The sequence below is a fragment of the Phocoena sinus genome, chromosome 4 (assembly GCF_008692025.1).
Source record: "Phocoena sinus isolate mPhoSin1 chromosome 4, mPhoSin1.pri, whole genome shotgun sequence".
Lineage (NCBI taxonomy): Eukaryota > Metazoa > Chordata > Mammalia > Artiodactyla > Phocoenidae > Phocoena > Phocoena sinus.
In genome coordinates, this window is record NC_045766.1 from 6,396,628 (window position 1) to 6,415,098 (window position 18,471).

Genomic DNA, 18,471 nt, shown 5'->3' on the forward strand with positions numbered 1-18,471 from the left:
CCAGTATTTTGGGGAAATCACTATGACAGTATAACAGGATGGACTCTGCAGTCAGAGCGGGTACTAACGCACTTCGTAGAAAGGGATTAGGTAGGTGCCTGGATTAGAAGATGGAAATTAGTGGAGTCTGGACCTGAATACTACTTAGAAAGTAGAAGTGACCGGACTGGGTAACTGGACGTGGAGAAGCTAAGGGAGAATAAAAAATTAGGAAGATTCCCCAGGCTTCTGGGCAGGTAACTGGATGGATGCTGGTGTCACTGCCTGAGGGGAAAAGAGCCAGAGGTAGTCGGGCAAAGAGAAAGAACCTGGATCTGAATATTTCAGATATCTGCAACCTTCCTTACAAAAATCCCATTAATCCAAAAGCTGCTCCTTATTTTGGTTTGAATATCCCTATAACCGCCTCCGTGCGGCAGGTTGACTACTTAGGCGGGCAAACAACCGAGAAGATTCGTCTCACAAGAGGGAGCCCTTGCGCATAACCTCGAAGACGGACAGCTGTAAGACTAGAGAAACAGAAATCTTTTGAACTCCCTAAAATACCCGCCCTGAAAGGTGTCGGAGGGGCTCCGCCCCTAAACACCAATAACTCCGAGCCGAAAAGCGTCGGACAACTGGCTCCGCCCCCGCGGGAGGGGGCGACGGATGCCCGGATGCGGATTCTTGGAGGGATTGCGTCTCATGAGGCCTCCCGGCGGGGCGGGGCTCTGCCTGCGCCTTGCGCTGCGCCGCAGCGTCACGTGACCTCGTCCAGCCAGCCAATGGGTGAGCGCGGCGGAGAATTTCGAATGTGGTTGCAGCGGTCAGCGGCGGGGAGAGAGGGTCCCTGAGGCTAAGGGGGCTCGGAGCTCGGGACGCGCACGGCCACACAGCCTCGCGGAGCCTTGGAATGTGAGGAGGAGAGCGACAGCTGTGTCAGAAGCCGTGGCCAAGGTACTGTGGTGGACGTCCCTGCTGGAGGCGGGTCTCCGGGCCTCTTCCGGGAGCCCCCACCCCGTCCCGCTTTCTCAAAAGGAGGTTGCAGGTTTTTCGGATGTGACACAGGGGCATCTTGACCCCTGTTCCCCTTCCCTCTGGGTCTCTCTGTTCTGAGTTCGGTGGCCAAAAACTCAGGCTGTGGCGTCGGCCTGACCAGGGGCCTCTCTCTGCTCAGCCCCCCGACCTGCGCTTTGCGATACTCTTATTTCCTCTTCTGTTCAGTGGGCCCGGAACCTCGCGCCTCGCGGAACTGTGTGGCTTAAGTGATGTGAAGGTAAAGCGTTTACAGTAGTTAAAAGCCAGGCTCAACGTGAGGGCACACAAACTGGCAGCTATTTTTTGTGTGGCGCGATGCCTTTGACGTCCTTTTCTTTTGCTGCTTCTCTTACCCTGGAAAAGCCGGCACTGGCCAGTGTCCTACAGCAAGAGTGATGAAAGAATTATGATGGAGATCAAATATTCTAGGTTCTTTTGAACCTAGGCCCCTTACCCGAATACTGTACAGATTGAGACTGCCCTCCGCGCTGTGACTGTTTTCATTCCTTCTCTCCACCACACCCCCTTTTAAGACCATCAGCCTAGATGGGAATGATAGAGCATATTTCTTTTGTAATTTTAAGTTGATTAAATGTAAGAACGAAAGTTTTTTATATAAGCTCTGCTTTTAAAATAACCAAACCAACTTGCTCAGTTACATAATCTGCCTGGCTCTCAAACATCTACAGGTTTGAACTCCAAAAACTCCATTGTGGTAGGGTATTTTATAAAACCTACTTAACATTAGTGTTTAAAAATAATAGTTGTGCTTGCTCTACTGGAAGCATCCCAGTATATATTGTATCTGTATTGGCAGAAAGAAAATATTTAATGAAATCTGCAATATCTATATTTAAGACCCCAGAGGAAAATAAGGAAGGCCTGGAGAAAACACTCAAGAAAATGTAAGATTCAGGAAAATATTTGACTAAGAGGAGATGAAGGTGTCCTTTTGCAGTGAAATTTGTATACGTAGATTGTGGTAGGAAACAAGAATTATTTTTTGCAATTTTAATATCTGCAAAGTACAGTCTAGGGCAAAAGAGGTTCATGAAAAGTAGTTTGACATGCTTAGTAGCAAAATACTGAAGCCATCTGATTTGCAGCATTGAAAGATTTACATATACTTATGTACTAATACGCTCAATGGTATGGTCTCCTGGCAGTGCATATATTGCTACTTCCAACTGTATGTAGAACAATAATTATATAATGTCTGCTGTATACATGATCTGAGTTTTAAAAATAACTATGAGAAAATTGGCAGTTCCTCCGCCCCAGTTCCTGCTTTTTCTAGCTCTGTGATTGTTATAACAGCCTAGTGAAATTGTATATAGTGTTACATAGTATAACTAAACCTCTCAAGATCACCTGACTTTCTTGAGCATGTGTGCATATCTTAAGTAACTGGAAAGCAAAGCCCAGATACGTGTTCGCCTCTGAACTAATGCTGTAAGCCTAATAAACATTAAAAGTTGGTCATAAATATTGTCATAGGAAACATAAATAATAATAACATCAAAATATATTAAGCATTTCCCTTAATGCCTAGTATTGGGTTGGCCAAAAAGTGCCTTCAGTTTTTTAAGTAAAAAGAAAAGACACGTTTTTCGTTTTCACCAAGAACTTTATTGAACAACGTATTCACCCTTTTGTTCCACTACCTTCTGCCATTTTTCAAACAACTTCATAATTCCATCTTCCCAAAACTTTTTATCTTTTTGAGCAAAGATCTGTTCCAAGTGCATTTTACAGTCTTCCAGGGAATTGAAATTTTTTGCATTAAGAGAATTTTGTAAAAACTGAAATAAATGGAAATCCGAAGTTGCAATGTCTGGTGAATTTAGCGGATTAATCAGAACTTACCAGCCAAGCTGTAACAGTTTTTGCCTTGTCATCAAAGAAACATGAGATCTGGGGGCTTCCCTGGTGGCGCAGTGGTTGAGAGTCCGCCTGCCAATACAGGGGACGCGGGTTCGTGCCCGGGTCCAGGAATGATCCCACATGCCGCAGAGCGGCTGGGCACATGAGCCATGGCCACTGAGCCTGCGTGTCCGGAGCCTGTACTCCGCAACGGGAGAGGCCATGACAGTGAGAGGCCTGCGTACCCAAAAAAAACAAAAACATGAGATCTTACGTTATTCTGATGGAAGATTATGCATTTTCTGTTCATTAATTCTGGACACTTTTCGTCGAGTGCTGCTTTCAGTTGGTCTAATTGGGAGCAGTACATGTTGGAATTAATCATGGTTTTCCAGAAGGAGCTCATAATAGAGGACTCCCTTCCAATCCCACCATATATACAACATCACCTTCTTTGGATGAAGACTGGCCTTTGGTGTGGTTGGTGGTGGTTCATTTCACTTGCCCCACAATCTCTTCTGTTCCACATTGTTGTACAGTATCCCGTTTTCATTGCCCATCACAATTTGTTTTAAAAATGGAATGTTTTCGTGACGTTTAAGTAGAGAATCTCATGTGGAAATACTGTCAAGAAGGTTTTTTTCACTTAACTTATGTGGAACCCAAGAATCAAAGTGATTCACATAACCAGGCGGGTGCAAATGATTTTCAACTTTTGATTTGGATATTTTGAATATGTCAGCTATCTCCTGTGTGGTATAACGTTGATTGTTCTCAATTATTGTTTCTATTTGATCGCTATCAACTTCAACTGGTCTACCCGACCATGAAGCATCGTCCAGCGAGAAATCTCCGGCAGAAAACTTTGCAAACCACTTTTGACACGTTCGATCAGTCACAGCACCTTCTCCATACACTGCACAAATCTTTCTTTGAGTTTCGGTTGCATTTTTACCTTTCTTGAAATAATAAAGCATAATATGCTGAAAATGTTGCTTTTTTTTCTTCCATCTTCAGTATTAAAATAGCTACATAAAAATTCACCAATTATGGGTTTCCCTGGTGGCGCAGTGGTTGAGAGTCCACCTGCCGATGTAGGGGACGCAGGTTCATGCCCCGGTCCGGGAAGATCCCACATGCCGCGGAGCAGCTGGGCCTGTGAGCCATGGCCGCTGAGCCCGCGCGTCCGGAGCCTGTGCTCTGCAACAGGAGAGGCCACAACAGTGAGAGTCCCGCATACCCCAAAAAAAAAAAAAAAAAAAAAACACTAATTTTGATGTTTTTTTTATGTATTTTTTTTAATGCACGCTGATATGACAGCTGTCACATAACGATCTAACAAAATTGTTTCCAATGAAGTTAAAGACAACTAAGTGCTACTAGAATCATCTTATGGAAAAAACTGAACGAACCTTTTGGCCAACCCAATGTATAGTAAGCCTCCAATGAGTATTTGTTAAAGAATAAATGAGTGGCATATTATAGAGCCTTTGTGTTGGAAATCCATATTTATTAAGCCTTCCGTATAAAGTACCCGAGGAGGATAAAATTATGCCACAAATATTAATGTAATTTAAAAGCTGCAAATGTAGGTTATTACCAGATTGGCTATCTACTTTGGGCTAATTCTACAGTTACAAAGTCTCTAATCCGTTTTTTATGAATAACCTGTGTTTCCAGTTCTGTTTTATATTTGATATCACCCCTTGAAAAATTAAATATTTTCCATTGTTTTAAAGTCCTAGGCAGAAGATGGCCAAGGAAAGATGCCTCAAAAAGTCCTTTCAAGATAGTCTTGAAGACATAAAGAAACGAATGAAAGAGAAAAGGAGTAAAAACTTGGCAGAGATTGGCAAACGAAAGTCTTTGATAGCTGCACCATGCCAAATAATCAGTAAGAGATTTTCATGTTGTCCTTTACATCACTGTTTAAGATTAGATTTAATAACTGATAAAAAAATTTTTATTCTCTTTTAGCCAACACTTCCACACTGCTAAAAAACTACCAAGACAACAACAGAATGTTAGTCTTAGCTTTGGAAAATGAAAAGTCCAAAGTGAGAGAAGCCCATGATATCATCTTACAGCTGAGGAAAGAATGTTACTACCTCATGTGTCAGCTGTACACACTGAAAGAAAAACTTACTTCACAACAGACAGAAGAACCTGCTCAGGTATTTTGATCACAAAGGCTCAATTTCTTGGGAAAAATGTTAAAGCCATTAATTAGTAGTTTAGATCAATTTTGTTTTTTAAATTAATTACTGATAGCTCTGTTATTAGTGAAGTGATGAGAACATCTTTCTTCAGTGCTGCAGCCCAGTTGTATGTGGGCCAGTTAAGAAAGCTTCAAGCATATACCCGTAGCTGATTGAGGCTTATACTTGTATAACTTGCTTCTGAAAGCAGGTAGCAAGACAACGTATAAAAGAAATAGTTTAGCCTCTTGCACGGCCAGACCCTTTGAATGGCAGCGATGTGAGTCAAAGGGACTCAAAGGGACAACCAAGCCAAAGGTCTAAAAGTGGTTGTGGAAGCAGACTAGTCCAAAAGTTTTAATCAGTGCTATTAATCGTAGCTTTTCTATGTAGTTTTGCTACACCAGTGGGGTTTTGAAAGGACTACGTTGACTGGGGAGATGGGAAGTATTTAAGCGCTTTATGGAGAATCATTTTTACCTACTAGTTGGCTAAATAAGCACAACTATATATTAACTCCCAAACAAGAAATATCCTGAACATTTTGCTGTCTGTTTTTCAGTCTGATTCAGTTTGTGTCCAGGAATGTATAGAAAGGCCAGTCGAAACATAAGAGATGGGGAGAAATTTTGATTTAGGGTCTTATCTGGGTCTCGTCACACATTAATCCCTAGAAGAGAGAGGACAAGCCAGTTTCTCTCCTTTTCCCAGAGGCCACTGCCAGGAAAACTGCATGGGGCAGAGAAAGAAAAGAGCAGTGGTGAGTGTCAGGTGTTAACACTTGGGTGTCCATCTGTTTGCCACGCCAGTGAAGACAGTTGTGTTGGCACCTAGGGCAGGAGAAGAAGCCAGAGCCTAGTGATTAGGGTAGGGGTCTGGACTCCAGAAAGGAATTAAGTCCCTCTCCATTGAGAGTTAGAGTCAGTGAAAGAGTTCTTGCTTCCCTGCAACTAAGGTAATTCCATATTTTTTCTGTGTATGACATATATAGAACATGTGTGTGTATACACACAATATGTACACATATAGCAACATATACATACATAATATAGTAGAAAATTGTCTATAAAGATTAGATACGATTTTTTTTTTTTTAACCTTCATGTAAAGGTTATTTGAAATATTTTTCCTTCAGAATACAATCTTTCCTAATTTTTTTTCTTTTCCTTGTTTGGTCAACTAGTGAGGAAAAAAATTTCTCCAAAGACATTTGAATCTTCCTTTTCCCTTTCCAAATTTTTGCTGAAATCACAGAGTGGTGTCAAGTGAGTACTCAATGAGATAATCACAAAAACTGGTGAAAAAATTCTGTTATTGTAGGCCTTTTGACATTTATCAGTGATTTTTGAATATTTATTAAAAGATATCGTTAGTTGCTGGGTGAAAGTATTCTTAGCATTTAAAACATCAGAGTTTTCTGCCACGTACTCGCTGTATGTATCACTCATTCTCAACCATCATTGTATACGTGTGCATCCTTGTTTATCAAGTCAATTTTGCAGTGCTGGAGAACTTAAAATGCTTTAATAAGAATGTTTTCCTTGGGCTTTCCTGGTGGCGCAGTGGTTGAGAGTCCACCTGCCAATGCAGGGGACACAGGTTCATGCTCTGGTCCAGGAAGATCCCACATGCCGTGGAGTGGCTGGGCCCGTGAGCCATGGCCGCTGAGCCTGCACGTCTGGAGCCTGTGCTCCGCAACGCAACGAGAGAGGCCACAACAGTGAGAGGCCCACGTACCGCAAAAAAAAAAAAAGAATGTTTTTCTTGCCTGCCAATAATTAACTTACCTTGTAAGGATTAATCAGAAAGTAATTTCTAATAGCATTTTGTTCCCTAAGTTTTATCATGGCTCTTTTAAATAATTTTTATATCACTCTGTAGTTAAATATCCTCCTTTACTTATCTTCAGTAATAATACTAGCTTTAGAACATTAGTTATATTGATAATAAATTTAAAACTTTTAACAGGATTAAATTTCTAGTTGTTTCTGATGAACAGTTTTAACCTGTTCATTATAATGTCTTCATATTATATGTACATCAAATTTCATAAAACAACTGCACTGAATTGGAATGACTTTTAAGGAATCAGACTGGGCCACTCATCTTCCTAACAGAGATCTACACACCTTCCTGTGTCTACACTGTGTTCTCTGTCTTCCTTCCTGTGCCATTGGCAGAAGTGTCTCTGCTCCTTATCCAAGGCCAGTCCCTCCCCTGTGCATCAGATTCCCTTCTTTTCATCTCCTCTAGGACTTTGCACCCTTCTCCAACATTTACCTCCCTCTACTGAATTGTTCTAGCTACATACAAATGTGCTTCAGTATCTCTCATCTTAAGAGGAAAAGAAAATAAATGGAACCTCTCCTGATCTCATTCCTCCATCTCATCTTTCTGCTTCCATTCACAGCAGAACTTTTCCAGAGAGAACAGAGCACTTACTGTCTTCCCTTCCTCAGCGTCCCCTAACATTTGAACTCACTCTTACCAGGCTTTCATCCCCACCATTCTGTTGTCACTGTGTGTCAAGGTCACCAAAACCTCCGTGTTACCAAATTCAGGGGTCACTTCTCTTTTTTGTTGGCCTTGAAGTAAAACATAGTACAGGGATGACTCTTTGCTGGAAATACTTTGATCTCTTAGCTTTCTTACCATCATACTCTTTCTGACTGTTCTATGTCCATCTCTTCTGCTGGCTTCTTTACTTTTAAACATCAGTTGTCCTAGGCCCATCTCATCCGCTCCCATAGCTTTAAATATTGTCTGCCTGCTGGTGGCTTCCAAATTTGTAGCTCAAGACCTACACAAACACACACACACACACACACACACACACAATTACTACTTGATATATTCACTTAAATATTTATAAAGGATCTCAAATATATTGCATACAAAGCACAACTCTTTATTTCCCCCTTCCCAAGACATTGGACTTCTGCCTCCCTCTGTAAGTCTTACTCAGCTCAATAAGGCAACCCACCCGTTTGCTCAAGTCAGAAGCATAAGAAGCTTCCTTCTCACTCTGTGTCCCTACCTCCACCCCTATTCAATGTGAGTGCACTGTTATCGCAAAGCCTTCCCCTGGGCTTCACCTCCACAGCCATAGGAATCCTGTCCAAGCTGATATGTCTTGCTTGATTTACTATGATGACTTCCTAACAGCCTGTGCCCTTGGCCCTTTTCAATCCATGTTTCACACAGTGGCCAGACTGATCTCTTTAAAACTCAGATCAGGGCTTCCCTGGTGGCGCAGTGGTTGAGAGTCTGCCTGCCAATGCAGGGGACACGGGTTCGTGCCCCGGTCCAGGAAGATCCCACATACCGCGGAGTGGCTGGGTCCGTGAGCCATGGCCGCTGAGCCTGCGCGTCCGGAGCCTGTGCTCCGCAACGGGAGAGGCCACAACAGTGAGAGTCCCGTGTACCGCAAAAAAAAAAAAAAAAAAAAAAAACCTGGTGCAGCCAAATAAATAAATAAATATTTAAAAAAAAAAAAAAAAAAACAAAAAAACTCAGATCATTTTACTTCCCTGCTTAATATTCAAATGACTTCCCATCACACATAGACTAAAATCCAAACTCATGGTTCTCAAGGCCCTACATTATCTGGCCTCTGTGTGCCCACCTCTCACTGGTCTTTTCAGTGACTATGTTCCAGCCCCAGTGGCCTTTCTTTTCTGAGCACAGCAAGGTTTTCCTATATCATGACTTTTGTATCTGCTGTTTCCACTTCTTCCTCCTTCAATGGCTGGCTCTTTGCGTTCTTCAGATTTCAGATGAAAGTCATCCCATCTAAAAGAGACCTCCAACATCAGTTACTCTCTGTCATTTCAACCTGAGTATTTCCTTCATTGCATTTATCACCGTCAGCTTTTTTAAATTTCATCTCCCTACACTAGCATGTAAGCTTTAAAAGAGTAGTACTTAATCTATTTTGTAGCTATAGATTCAGTTCCTAGAACAGTCCCTGGCACCATAGCAGACTGTCAATAAGTACTGTTGAATAAATGAATGCTTTGTTATGAGTGTTTCCATTGTACCAGTGTTTTCTTTGTTTTAATACATTAACAGGACCGGGAAGTATGTCGCTCTGGAATGGACTCCAGTAGCGACAGCAACTCCAGGAATTTACTCGTGGAGGATTTACCGTTAGTATCAAATTCATTGTTATGATTATTAATGCCAAGAAGTATTTAATTCTGTGCTCCATTTACGAAAGGAAATTAGCATTATATTGACTCTTATATTTGGGTCTGATGTTCTAAGAATGTATTTAAGAAATTTTATATGTTGAAATTCTGTGCTATGTAGCCAAGCCAAAGCTTTCTTCTATTTAGTTACTTTTTTGATGTCTAGGAATAAAAAGCTTCTCCTGAATTTTTAAACTATGCCCTTCAGTTATATTTTTCTTGTATTGTGTTTTTATTCTAAGGATTGGTTATTCAAATGATGGTATTTTGCCAGTACTACAAATAGTCTGGTTTAGAAAAGAAATCTAATAAAATATCATATTTAACATAGCTTTCACACTGTCTTGCTAATCCAATTCATTCTTAAATACCATCAGACCATATATACCTTCTTCTTCTCTTGGATTCAGTGTACTTTATTTGTTTGCTTATGAATTACTGAGATATAATTAGATACAGTAAAATGCACAGATCTTAATTACACAGTTCAGTGAATTGGACTAATGTATACACCCGTGAACCAAAACCTGAGTTAAGATGCAGAGCATTGCTGTCACTCTGGCCCAGGGTTTCTCAGTCTAAGCACCTCTGACATTTTGGGCTACATCATTCTTGCTTGTGGGGCTGTCCCAAGCATTGTGGGATGTTTAGCAGCATCCCTGGTCTCCACCCACTAGAGGCCAATAGCAGCCCCCCTTGAACAGTTATAAGAACCAAAATGTCTCTCAACATTGCCAAATATCCTGAGGGCGTTGGGGGGAGGGGGAGGTTAACTGTCCCTAGGTGAGAGCTACTGCCATAAGCCATTCCCTCATGTCCCTTTCGAGTCTGTGCCCCCTCCTTGCAGAAGTAAACACTAATATGATTCCTATCCCCATATTAATTTTAATCATGAATAGTTTTTAAACAGTTGAATGTTAAGATATGACGAAATATTTACGTGGTGATCAAAAAGCAAGATGAGGTAATTGAGTTTTTATAAGGTTTCTAAAATTGTTATTAGTTGGTTGCCATAACTCTGTTACCTAAACTTGTACTTAAGTTTTGATGTCCATAGGGGGAAATTCTCTAGAGAAAATAGAGAATAAAATTATAATTAGAATGAAACAGCCATATTAAAGCATAAAGAATGGAAATTTCTTGTTCCATGAACCAAAGGGGAACAAAATTTTTAAAGAAAATGAACAGTATTAACTTCAGAGGAGTCAGTAGGTAAGCCCCGTAGACGTGTTCACTGCCCACAAATCACAGCTCGGCTAGTGATAATGCAGGCTCCTAAAGAAGGATCTAACTGAATTTCTTTAATGTATTTTATAAGTCGATCTGATTGGCTGTTTCTCCAGTTAAATGAAATGGTGAGTTATGGAACGTTTTCAGGAGGAACTGTCCAATTTGATACGTTAGTTCCTCCAGTGGCAGTTGAATGTCAGTCGTAACAAATCAGCCTCCACGTAATCAGCATAAGTGTTTTTTGGTTTCCTTTGATATAGAACAGATGTACCGATTTAGAGCGGAATTATGAAATGATACTAAAGAAAAAAACTTACTTTGTAGAAAATCTTAAAATTTGTTTTTATTACATAATTGTTAAATAAATTTTTGTTTTTATTGGTATTTTCTAAGGCAAGTTCCTCTTCAGGACGCTGACTTTCCAGGACAAGAAGAATTGTTCCAAATAGAAGGTAATACAAATGAAAATCTAAAAATACTGCTAAAGGCAAGATGAGATTTTTGTGAACAATTAACATAATTACATTTCTCTAATTTTTATTTGTTTACCTTTTTAAATCTTCTCGTCTGATATTCTGCTCAAAGCAAATATCTGTTTATTTTACACAGAATAACAAGAGTTTTAAAACACATCCATTTATTTTTCCAAATCTATAGTCAGAAACCTTGCCAATAACTGTGGCTGCAGTTTACTGAGCCTACTATGTGTTACGCTCAGTGTTAGGCATTTAACATATGTTACCACAGTTAACCCTCATAACAACCTTGGAATATATAGGTACAGACAGTCGGAAGGAAGTAAATATTATGCTCCCCAGATTTTTATTTATTTATAGTAAATGTGGGAAAACTACAGGATGAATTTTCATTAGTTCCATTTTTAACTTTGAATTCTAAGATTCTTGATATTTAAATTTCCATAAAGTAAAACTATCTTTCTCATTTGTTTTTTTAAATTCTCAGAGCCAGTACCTAATATTTCTCAAGACAGACTGGGATTCGATTTGGATTCAGGTGAAGATAAGTCAACTGATAATGTCTTACCTAGAACTGTATCTCTCCGTCGCAGTTTAAAGAAACATGTCAACAATCCATGTCAGTTCAATGCCTTGGATGATTTTGGAATCAGTCATTTGTCAGAGCAGTTTTTGGAACTGGAAAGAATTAGATTTGTAGACCCACCAGTAAACACGCACATACCTGAAAATGTAGAACAAAATTTTTGTCAATGGAACAAGGATCAAATTTACTTATCACCAAGGCTAATTCACCCAGGACAATCTACTAAGACAAAAGAAGACATTTTAGAGTATAAATTAGACCAAACTAAAAGTAAGCACAGAGCTGCCCAAGGAAGAAAAAGAGAAGAGAAAAGAAAAGCTAACAAAAGGAAAAAAACAAAATCTGTCTCAAAATATAAAGGGAGCAAAAAAAAAACTGTTTCCCAAAAAAAGTTGGATAAATCTGTTACCTCTAGGGATGCTTACAATTTTAATTTGCAAGAGGGTGTTCATCTCACTCCTTTCCGACAAAAAATGAGCAATGATTCTAAAAGAGAAGAAAACAACAATGAATCTGAAGTGAGCGTCTGTGAAACAAGTGGTTCAGGAGATGATTCTGATGACCTCTATATGCCCACGTCCAAGTACAGTCAAGATCTCACCAGTGAATCGGATAGGAGTCCAGTCACCAGGCCTCGATCTAAAAGAGCACTGAAACGTAGGGGTGAAAAGGAGACAGAGGGTTCTGAGCCAACAAAAACTCCTCCTAGTAAGTGATTTACTTGTTTGCCTGCATTTTTAATGTTTATGATAAATGATCACTCCCGGTGCTTATATACTATACTTACCATCTGTTTCTCTGGAGGAGGTTACAGACTTACCATCTGTCTCTTTGGGGAAAGTTACAGTCAGATTAAATAGTGGGGGGCTGTGGGGTGGAAATCACAGTTGTGTTGCTTCGACATGCTTTAAGCTAATTTAAATCCTCTTTAAGAACAAATACTACTTGTTATGGAGAAAGCAATTTTACTTTCAGTAAATGAAAGCTTCCAAGGCGAGGAAAAAACTTTTGTGGAGTTTAAGTTGAATTTAAATGCCTACTACACACTCCCCTGAAACATCCCGTTGAAAATGAAATCAAACTTGAATCCAGTGACCTGTAATTTTAATGGCTTTGCTTTATATAGTCAACTTGACAGGAACCACAATTTAAAATAATTTTCTATTCAGTGAAGGTGGCCTAATTAGACCAAGAAAACCTTTTCCTCAATTGATGGGCTTAGTATTCTTTTGTAAGACATTTGTAAAACATCTAAAAACTGTGGCTTAGAAAAATCTTGCTTTTGTTGGTTAGATCAAAAAGTAGGCATGGGGGCTTCCCTGGTGGCGCAGTGGTTGAGAGTCCGCCTGCCGATGCAGGGGACACGGGTTCGTGCCCCGGTCTGGGAGGATCCCACGTGCCACGGAGCGACTGGGCCCGTGGGCCATGGCCGCTGAGCCTGCACGTCCGCAGCCTATGCTCTGCAACGGGAGAGGCCGCAACAGTGAGAGGCCCAGGTATCACAAAAAAAAAAAAAAAAAGTAGGCATGGTTCAAATGTTGATGATACAGCTTGCACCTGCCCACAGAGATTCTCATCTGGGAATTTTAGTCTGGAGAAACTAACATAAACAGGCAGGTTATATTCCCCAAATATTGTCATGCTAGTTCATTTGATCCCCAGAACAACTCTGTGACATGTAGGTGTGATCATGCTTGTCTTGTTTATAAGGAAACTGAAACCTAAAAAAGCTAAATGACTCTCCAAGGTCAACCAGTTAGGTGGTGGTAGCATGCAAATATCTTTTTAAAAACATATGCTGTAGGGCTTCCCTTCCCTGGTGGCGCAGTGGTTGTGAGTCCACCTGCCGATGCATGGGACACGGGTTTGTGCCCCGGTCCGGGAAGATCCCACATGCCGTGGAGCGGCTGGGCCCATGAGCCATGGCCGCTGAGCCTGCACGTCCGGAGCCTGTGCTCCGCAACGGGAGAGGCCACAACAGCGAGAGGCCTGCGTACTGCAAAAAAAAAAAAAAAAAAAAAAAAAAAAAGTTGTAATGATTTTAGAGTAAATCAAACAAGATTGACAAAATATTGATAATTATTGAAGCTGGGTAACTGGGGGCTTTTTATACTGGTGTCCCTGTCTTTGTGTATACTTGAAATACTTCATAATAAGTTTTTAAAAGAAAAAAAAATACACTCTAAGATAGTGTTACTCAGAATTTGGTCCCCAGACCATCAGCATCAGCATTACCTGGCAACTTCTTAGAAAAGCAGAATCTCAGGCCATACCCCACATCCTTGATTCAGAATCTGTATCTCTCTAACAAAATCCCCAGAAGATCTGTATATGCTTTGAAGTTTTAGAAGCTTTATTCCGGAATATAGCAACTGATCTGATGTTGTTGTTTAACCATATTTTCCAAACCAAAAGTTGGAATAATTAGTATGGTACAAGATGCTTATGTAGGGACAAGAAAGACAGAAGATTTGAATCCCAAATAACCCTGGACAATGGTTAATAAGTATAAAGTCATTTTACAGTTACAATTTAGTTTTTCTTGGGAAATGATTTGCTTTTTAAAACTATTTTAAGAGCTTGTTTGTCTTATAGTGTTCTTAACCTGTGTGCTGGGTAGCTGTCTCCCAATATAGATGTAGCCCCAAGTAGAATAACTTGGATGTTTATGACAGGAAAAACATTGGGTAACTGTTTAACCGACTAGCTTTACTAGAGGGAACACCTTTTCTCCTGGTTTACCCAGAGAATACGATTTAGAGTTCTCATTTATTTAATAGAATGAGTTTGAGTGGCTTTATAAGACAATAAGAAGTCACTTGATGATAAACTTAGGAATTGAAAGAGATTGAGGCCTGGATGATTCTAAAGAGCAAGGTGTGACTAAATGAAATTGCGTAGTTTAAACTAATTCGTTGTGCCCAAGCTATCCTAGAAGAATTTTAATTTTTTCTTTAATTTTTAAGAAATTTAAGTTTTAGTAAACTATTGTTTTAGTCAGTTCTTCACAGCTACAATAATTAATATTTCCGTGTTATCTGGGAGGAAAAAATGGTAAACAAGTTTTTAAAAATCTGTGTTATAAAATGCTGGATTTTATATACTTTTAAGATGTGTAATTGCATACAGTTTTAGTTCCTGTGTTTGCTTGTTTGTTTTTTGGAACCATATTCAATAAAACTTGTTTTCTGTAGGTGCACTACCTGAAACTCACCAGTCACCTCATTTTCACCTGAAGGATATCACAAATGTCCCCTTGTATCCTGTAGTGAAAACCAGAAAACTTTCTCTTTCTCCAAAAAAGAATGTAGAAAGCCCACCAGTGTCTTTGCATAAACGTAGGTGCACAGCCAGTGTGAACTATAAGGAACCCACGCTTGCTTCGTAAGTATTTGGCTTGTGGGAGCTAACTTTTAATGATACACATGGGGGGATTAAGGTTATGGAGCCTTATTTGAAATACACCATTTTGATGAAAATCTGAACCGGGAATATTAACAATGGCATACTCTACAGTAGATTTATACTGAAGAGTAAGTTAGTATTGGGATGCTTATAATTATGCCTACGAGTTCTCTTTACTCTTACAGGAAACTGAGAAGAGGGGACCCTTTTACAGATTTGTGTTTCTTGAATTCACCTATTTTTAAGCAGAAAAAGGATTCCAGACGCAGTTCTAAAAAAAAAAAAGCATGAAGCGAGTACAATGAAGCGTTTGTTGGATGTTGTTTAAATTCATCCTACACCCTCTTCTGTGGTGCCGAGAGAATCTGTAAGATACTGTTCAAGTGGGTTGAACTACTGCCATAGAATATTCTCTTGACAGGACTCTAGATCGTGAACATTTCTTCAAAACTATGCTTCAAATGTGATGGTTTTTCTTAAACCTTTGATACATTTGGTTTATTTTTTCTTTTAGGTATAAATAATTGGACTTAAGCACTATAATAGTTTAGATTTTTTATACTGCCTAATTTTAGTCAAAATGTATCTTATACCAACACTTGGAAATTAATGTTTTTTCAGATTAAGATGTTTTAATTATAAGGCATCTTTATTTTTCCCTTAAGTAGGTAATACTATGATTGAATGAATGATTTTTGAAGACAGGCTGAGGATCTTTTGAAACTCTTTGTACAATATTTGAACAAAATAAATCCTTGTCATTCACAGTAGCGTGTACCCTAAGCTGTTTGTGGATCCCTTATACTATTGTTGTATTTGGTTTTTCAGATAAAATGTGTATTAGATCATGATCAGAGAATTGATGGTTGCTTAGGCTCAGGGACCAGGTAAGTGATTGGCTCTGAACCCCCAGCTCCAGGCATACATTGTTCATAGGGATACCTCAGCAAAATCACAAATTATTGTGTCATGGCCTTTCAGTATAGTTACTTGTTTAGTCAAAAATGCCAAATGTTAAATGTGTGAATGCCAAGGGCTTTTTTGTATTTTTGATCAATTCCTAAGGCCATGGCCGGTGGCACCACCAATGACAGAAGTGAGGGATGCTCAAACTTGAGGAAGCCATGAATTTGCTCAAGCTGGGTCTTCAGAGAAGTGAAGCCAGTTTGCAACCAAACAAACCTGGGACCAGGCTGTAGAGAGCAGACTGTGGCCAGAGCTGGAGTGGGTCTGGCCTGGCTTAAACTGTGCTCCAGCCTAACAAGGAAAAACCAGCTGGTTTTGGGTCTCTGCCTTTGCCTTTAAATCATGATGTGACTTCTTTTCCTCAAGGTTCCTAATTGAAGAGTAAAATTTTAACTAGTTTAAAAAAAAATTAATTCAGTGAGAGGGAATTAGTTCAGTTCTGAGAGTTTGAAGACTACATTTGTATATACCTCTGTAAAATTTAAAGTTATTCATTTTTAAAGAGCAATAAAGTTTGTATAAGATTAGTGCTTGTGTTTTTCTTCCGTTCTTTAAATATCAGAGGTAGCATATCTCCCTGGTCATCTTTCTCTCCAGCCTTCACCACTCTCACCCTTGTTGGACATTTCTCTCCCAAACCTTGGTTTTCTCTGTAGTCCTCACCCCCATAGGTCTCCCATCCTCACACGTCTCTTCTCTTTCAGCTTCTCGTTGTGGAACCGCCCTGTCCATGATCAACAATTTCTGTTTTACTGGGTGACTCTTCTAACCCTGACCTCAAGTTTTCTTGACTGTGACTCCACATCTTCCTGCATTCCATGCTAGTCACACCCAAAATCCTCTCCATCAGCCCAAGTTTTCCCGTCCCTGAAGGAATCACTGGTTCATATGCCCTACTCTCCCATCACAGTCTCTTATTTTTCTAGTTTGTTTGTTCAGCCACTGCTCTTACAGCTGTTCTTTGAATTCATAGAAACTCTAGAATGGCTATCTTAATTAAGATTGAATACAATGTAAAGTTTAATTTCTCAGTCACAGTTGCTGCATTTCAGTAGCCACATGTGTCTCCAGTGGTTACCATACTGGGGACAATGCAGATGTACAACATTCCCGTTACCCCAGAAAGTTCTATTGCATGACGTTGCTCTAGGCCAGCACTGTGCAAACTGCAGACTACGGACCAAATTCAGCCCTCTGCCTGCTTTCATATGGTCTGAAAATGTTTTTTATGTCTTTAAATCAAAAACTTGCTATCGGGGGCTTCCCTGGTGGCGGAGTGGTTGAGAGTCCGCCTGCCGATGCAGGGGACACGGGTTCGTGCCCCAGTCCGGGAGGATCCCACGTGCTGCGGAGCGGCTGGGCCCGTGAGCCATGGCCACTGAGCCTGCGCGTCCGGAGCCTGTGCTCCGCCACCGGAGAGGCCACAGCAGTGAGAGGCCCGCGTACCACAAAAAAAAAAAAAAAAAAACTTGCTATCGATTCTGATGATAGAAAACACGAACTTTGAACCCCTATTAGTACTTACATAATATCCTTCATTTTGCCTCTTGCAAAGTCTAAAATATTTACTTTTGAGCCCTTTACCCCAAAAGCTTGCCAACTCCTGCTACCTTTGACTGTCTTTCCTGTGACTTTATAGATCTTTCTCTTCTGATGTTTTTTCATCTATCTTTGATCCTCACCTTCCCTTCATCTCCAAAATCAATTATTTTTCTAAATTTGGTGGTTTTATACTTTTACAGTTTTTGTATTTTAATATTCTTATTGTAGCATTTATCCATAGACTATTAAGATTGTTTTGTGTTTTAACATTTTTACAGGAATGTTATATTTTATGTATCTTTTTGAAACTACTTTTAGCTCAACATTGTGTTTTTAGATTTGTCCACATTGGCAGATATAGATTATTTTCATCGGTGTACAGAATTTTATTATATAAATAAACCAGACTTATTCTTCTTTTGATAAACATTTTGCTTCCACTTTTTCAATATCATAAATTAGTGCTGCACTGAATATTCTATATTCTTGTATGTGTGTAAATAAGTTTCCGTGGAGTTAGTACCTAGAAGTAGGGTTGCTTTCTAAATGGTGGTACCAATTCTCCAGACACAAGGAGTATATCATTTTCCAAACAGCAAATTTTTTTTAATTTAAATATGTATTTACTTTTTTTTTTTTGCAGTATACTTGATTTACAATGTTGTGTTAGTTTCAGATGTACAGCAAAGTGATTCAGTTATATATATAACCTATAATGGAGATTCTTCTTATAGGTTATTACGAGATATTGAACATAGTTGCCTGTGCTATACAGTAGGTCCTTCTTGTTTATTTTATATATAGTGTGCATCTGTTAATCACAAACTCCTAATTTAACCCTCCCTCCCCCACCTTTCCCTTTTGGTAACCATAAGTTTGTTTTCTTTGACCATGAGTCTATTTCTATTTTGTAAATAAGTTCATTTGTATCACTTTTTAGATTCCACATGTAAATGATATCATATGGTATTTGTGTTTCTCTGACTGACTTCACTCAG

The 18,471-nt window shown here is 39.6% G+C and overlaps 1 protein-coding gene across 1 annotated transcript; it reads left to right on the forward strand.

Annotated features, from left to right (window-relative positions):
* The first annotated feature begins 730 nt into the window (after window positions 1-730).
* SGO1 (shugoshin 1) lies at window positions 731-17,896 on the forward strand. The gene is made up of 8 exons (XM_032629300.1): window positions 731-936; window positions 4,620-4,774; window positions 4,858-5,054; window positions 9,150-9,226; window positions 10,892-10,950; window positions 11,462-12,268; window positions 14,755-14,944; window positions 15,151-17,896. Exons 2-8 carry the CDS (start codon window positions 4,633-4,635, stop codon window positions 15,254-15,256), a joined length of 1,578 nt encoding a protein of 525 aa, XP_032485191.1. The 5' UTR covers window positions 731-936; window positions 4,620-4,632; the 3' UTR covers window positions 15,257-17,896.
* The last annotated feature ends 575 nt before the right edge of the window (window positions 17,897-18,471 follow it).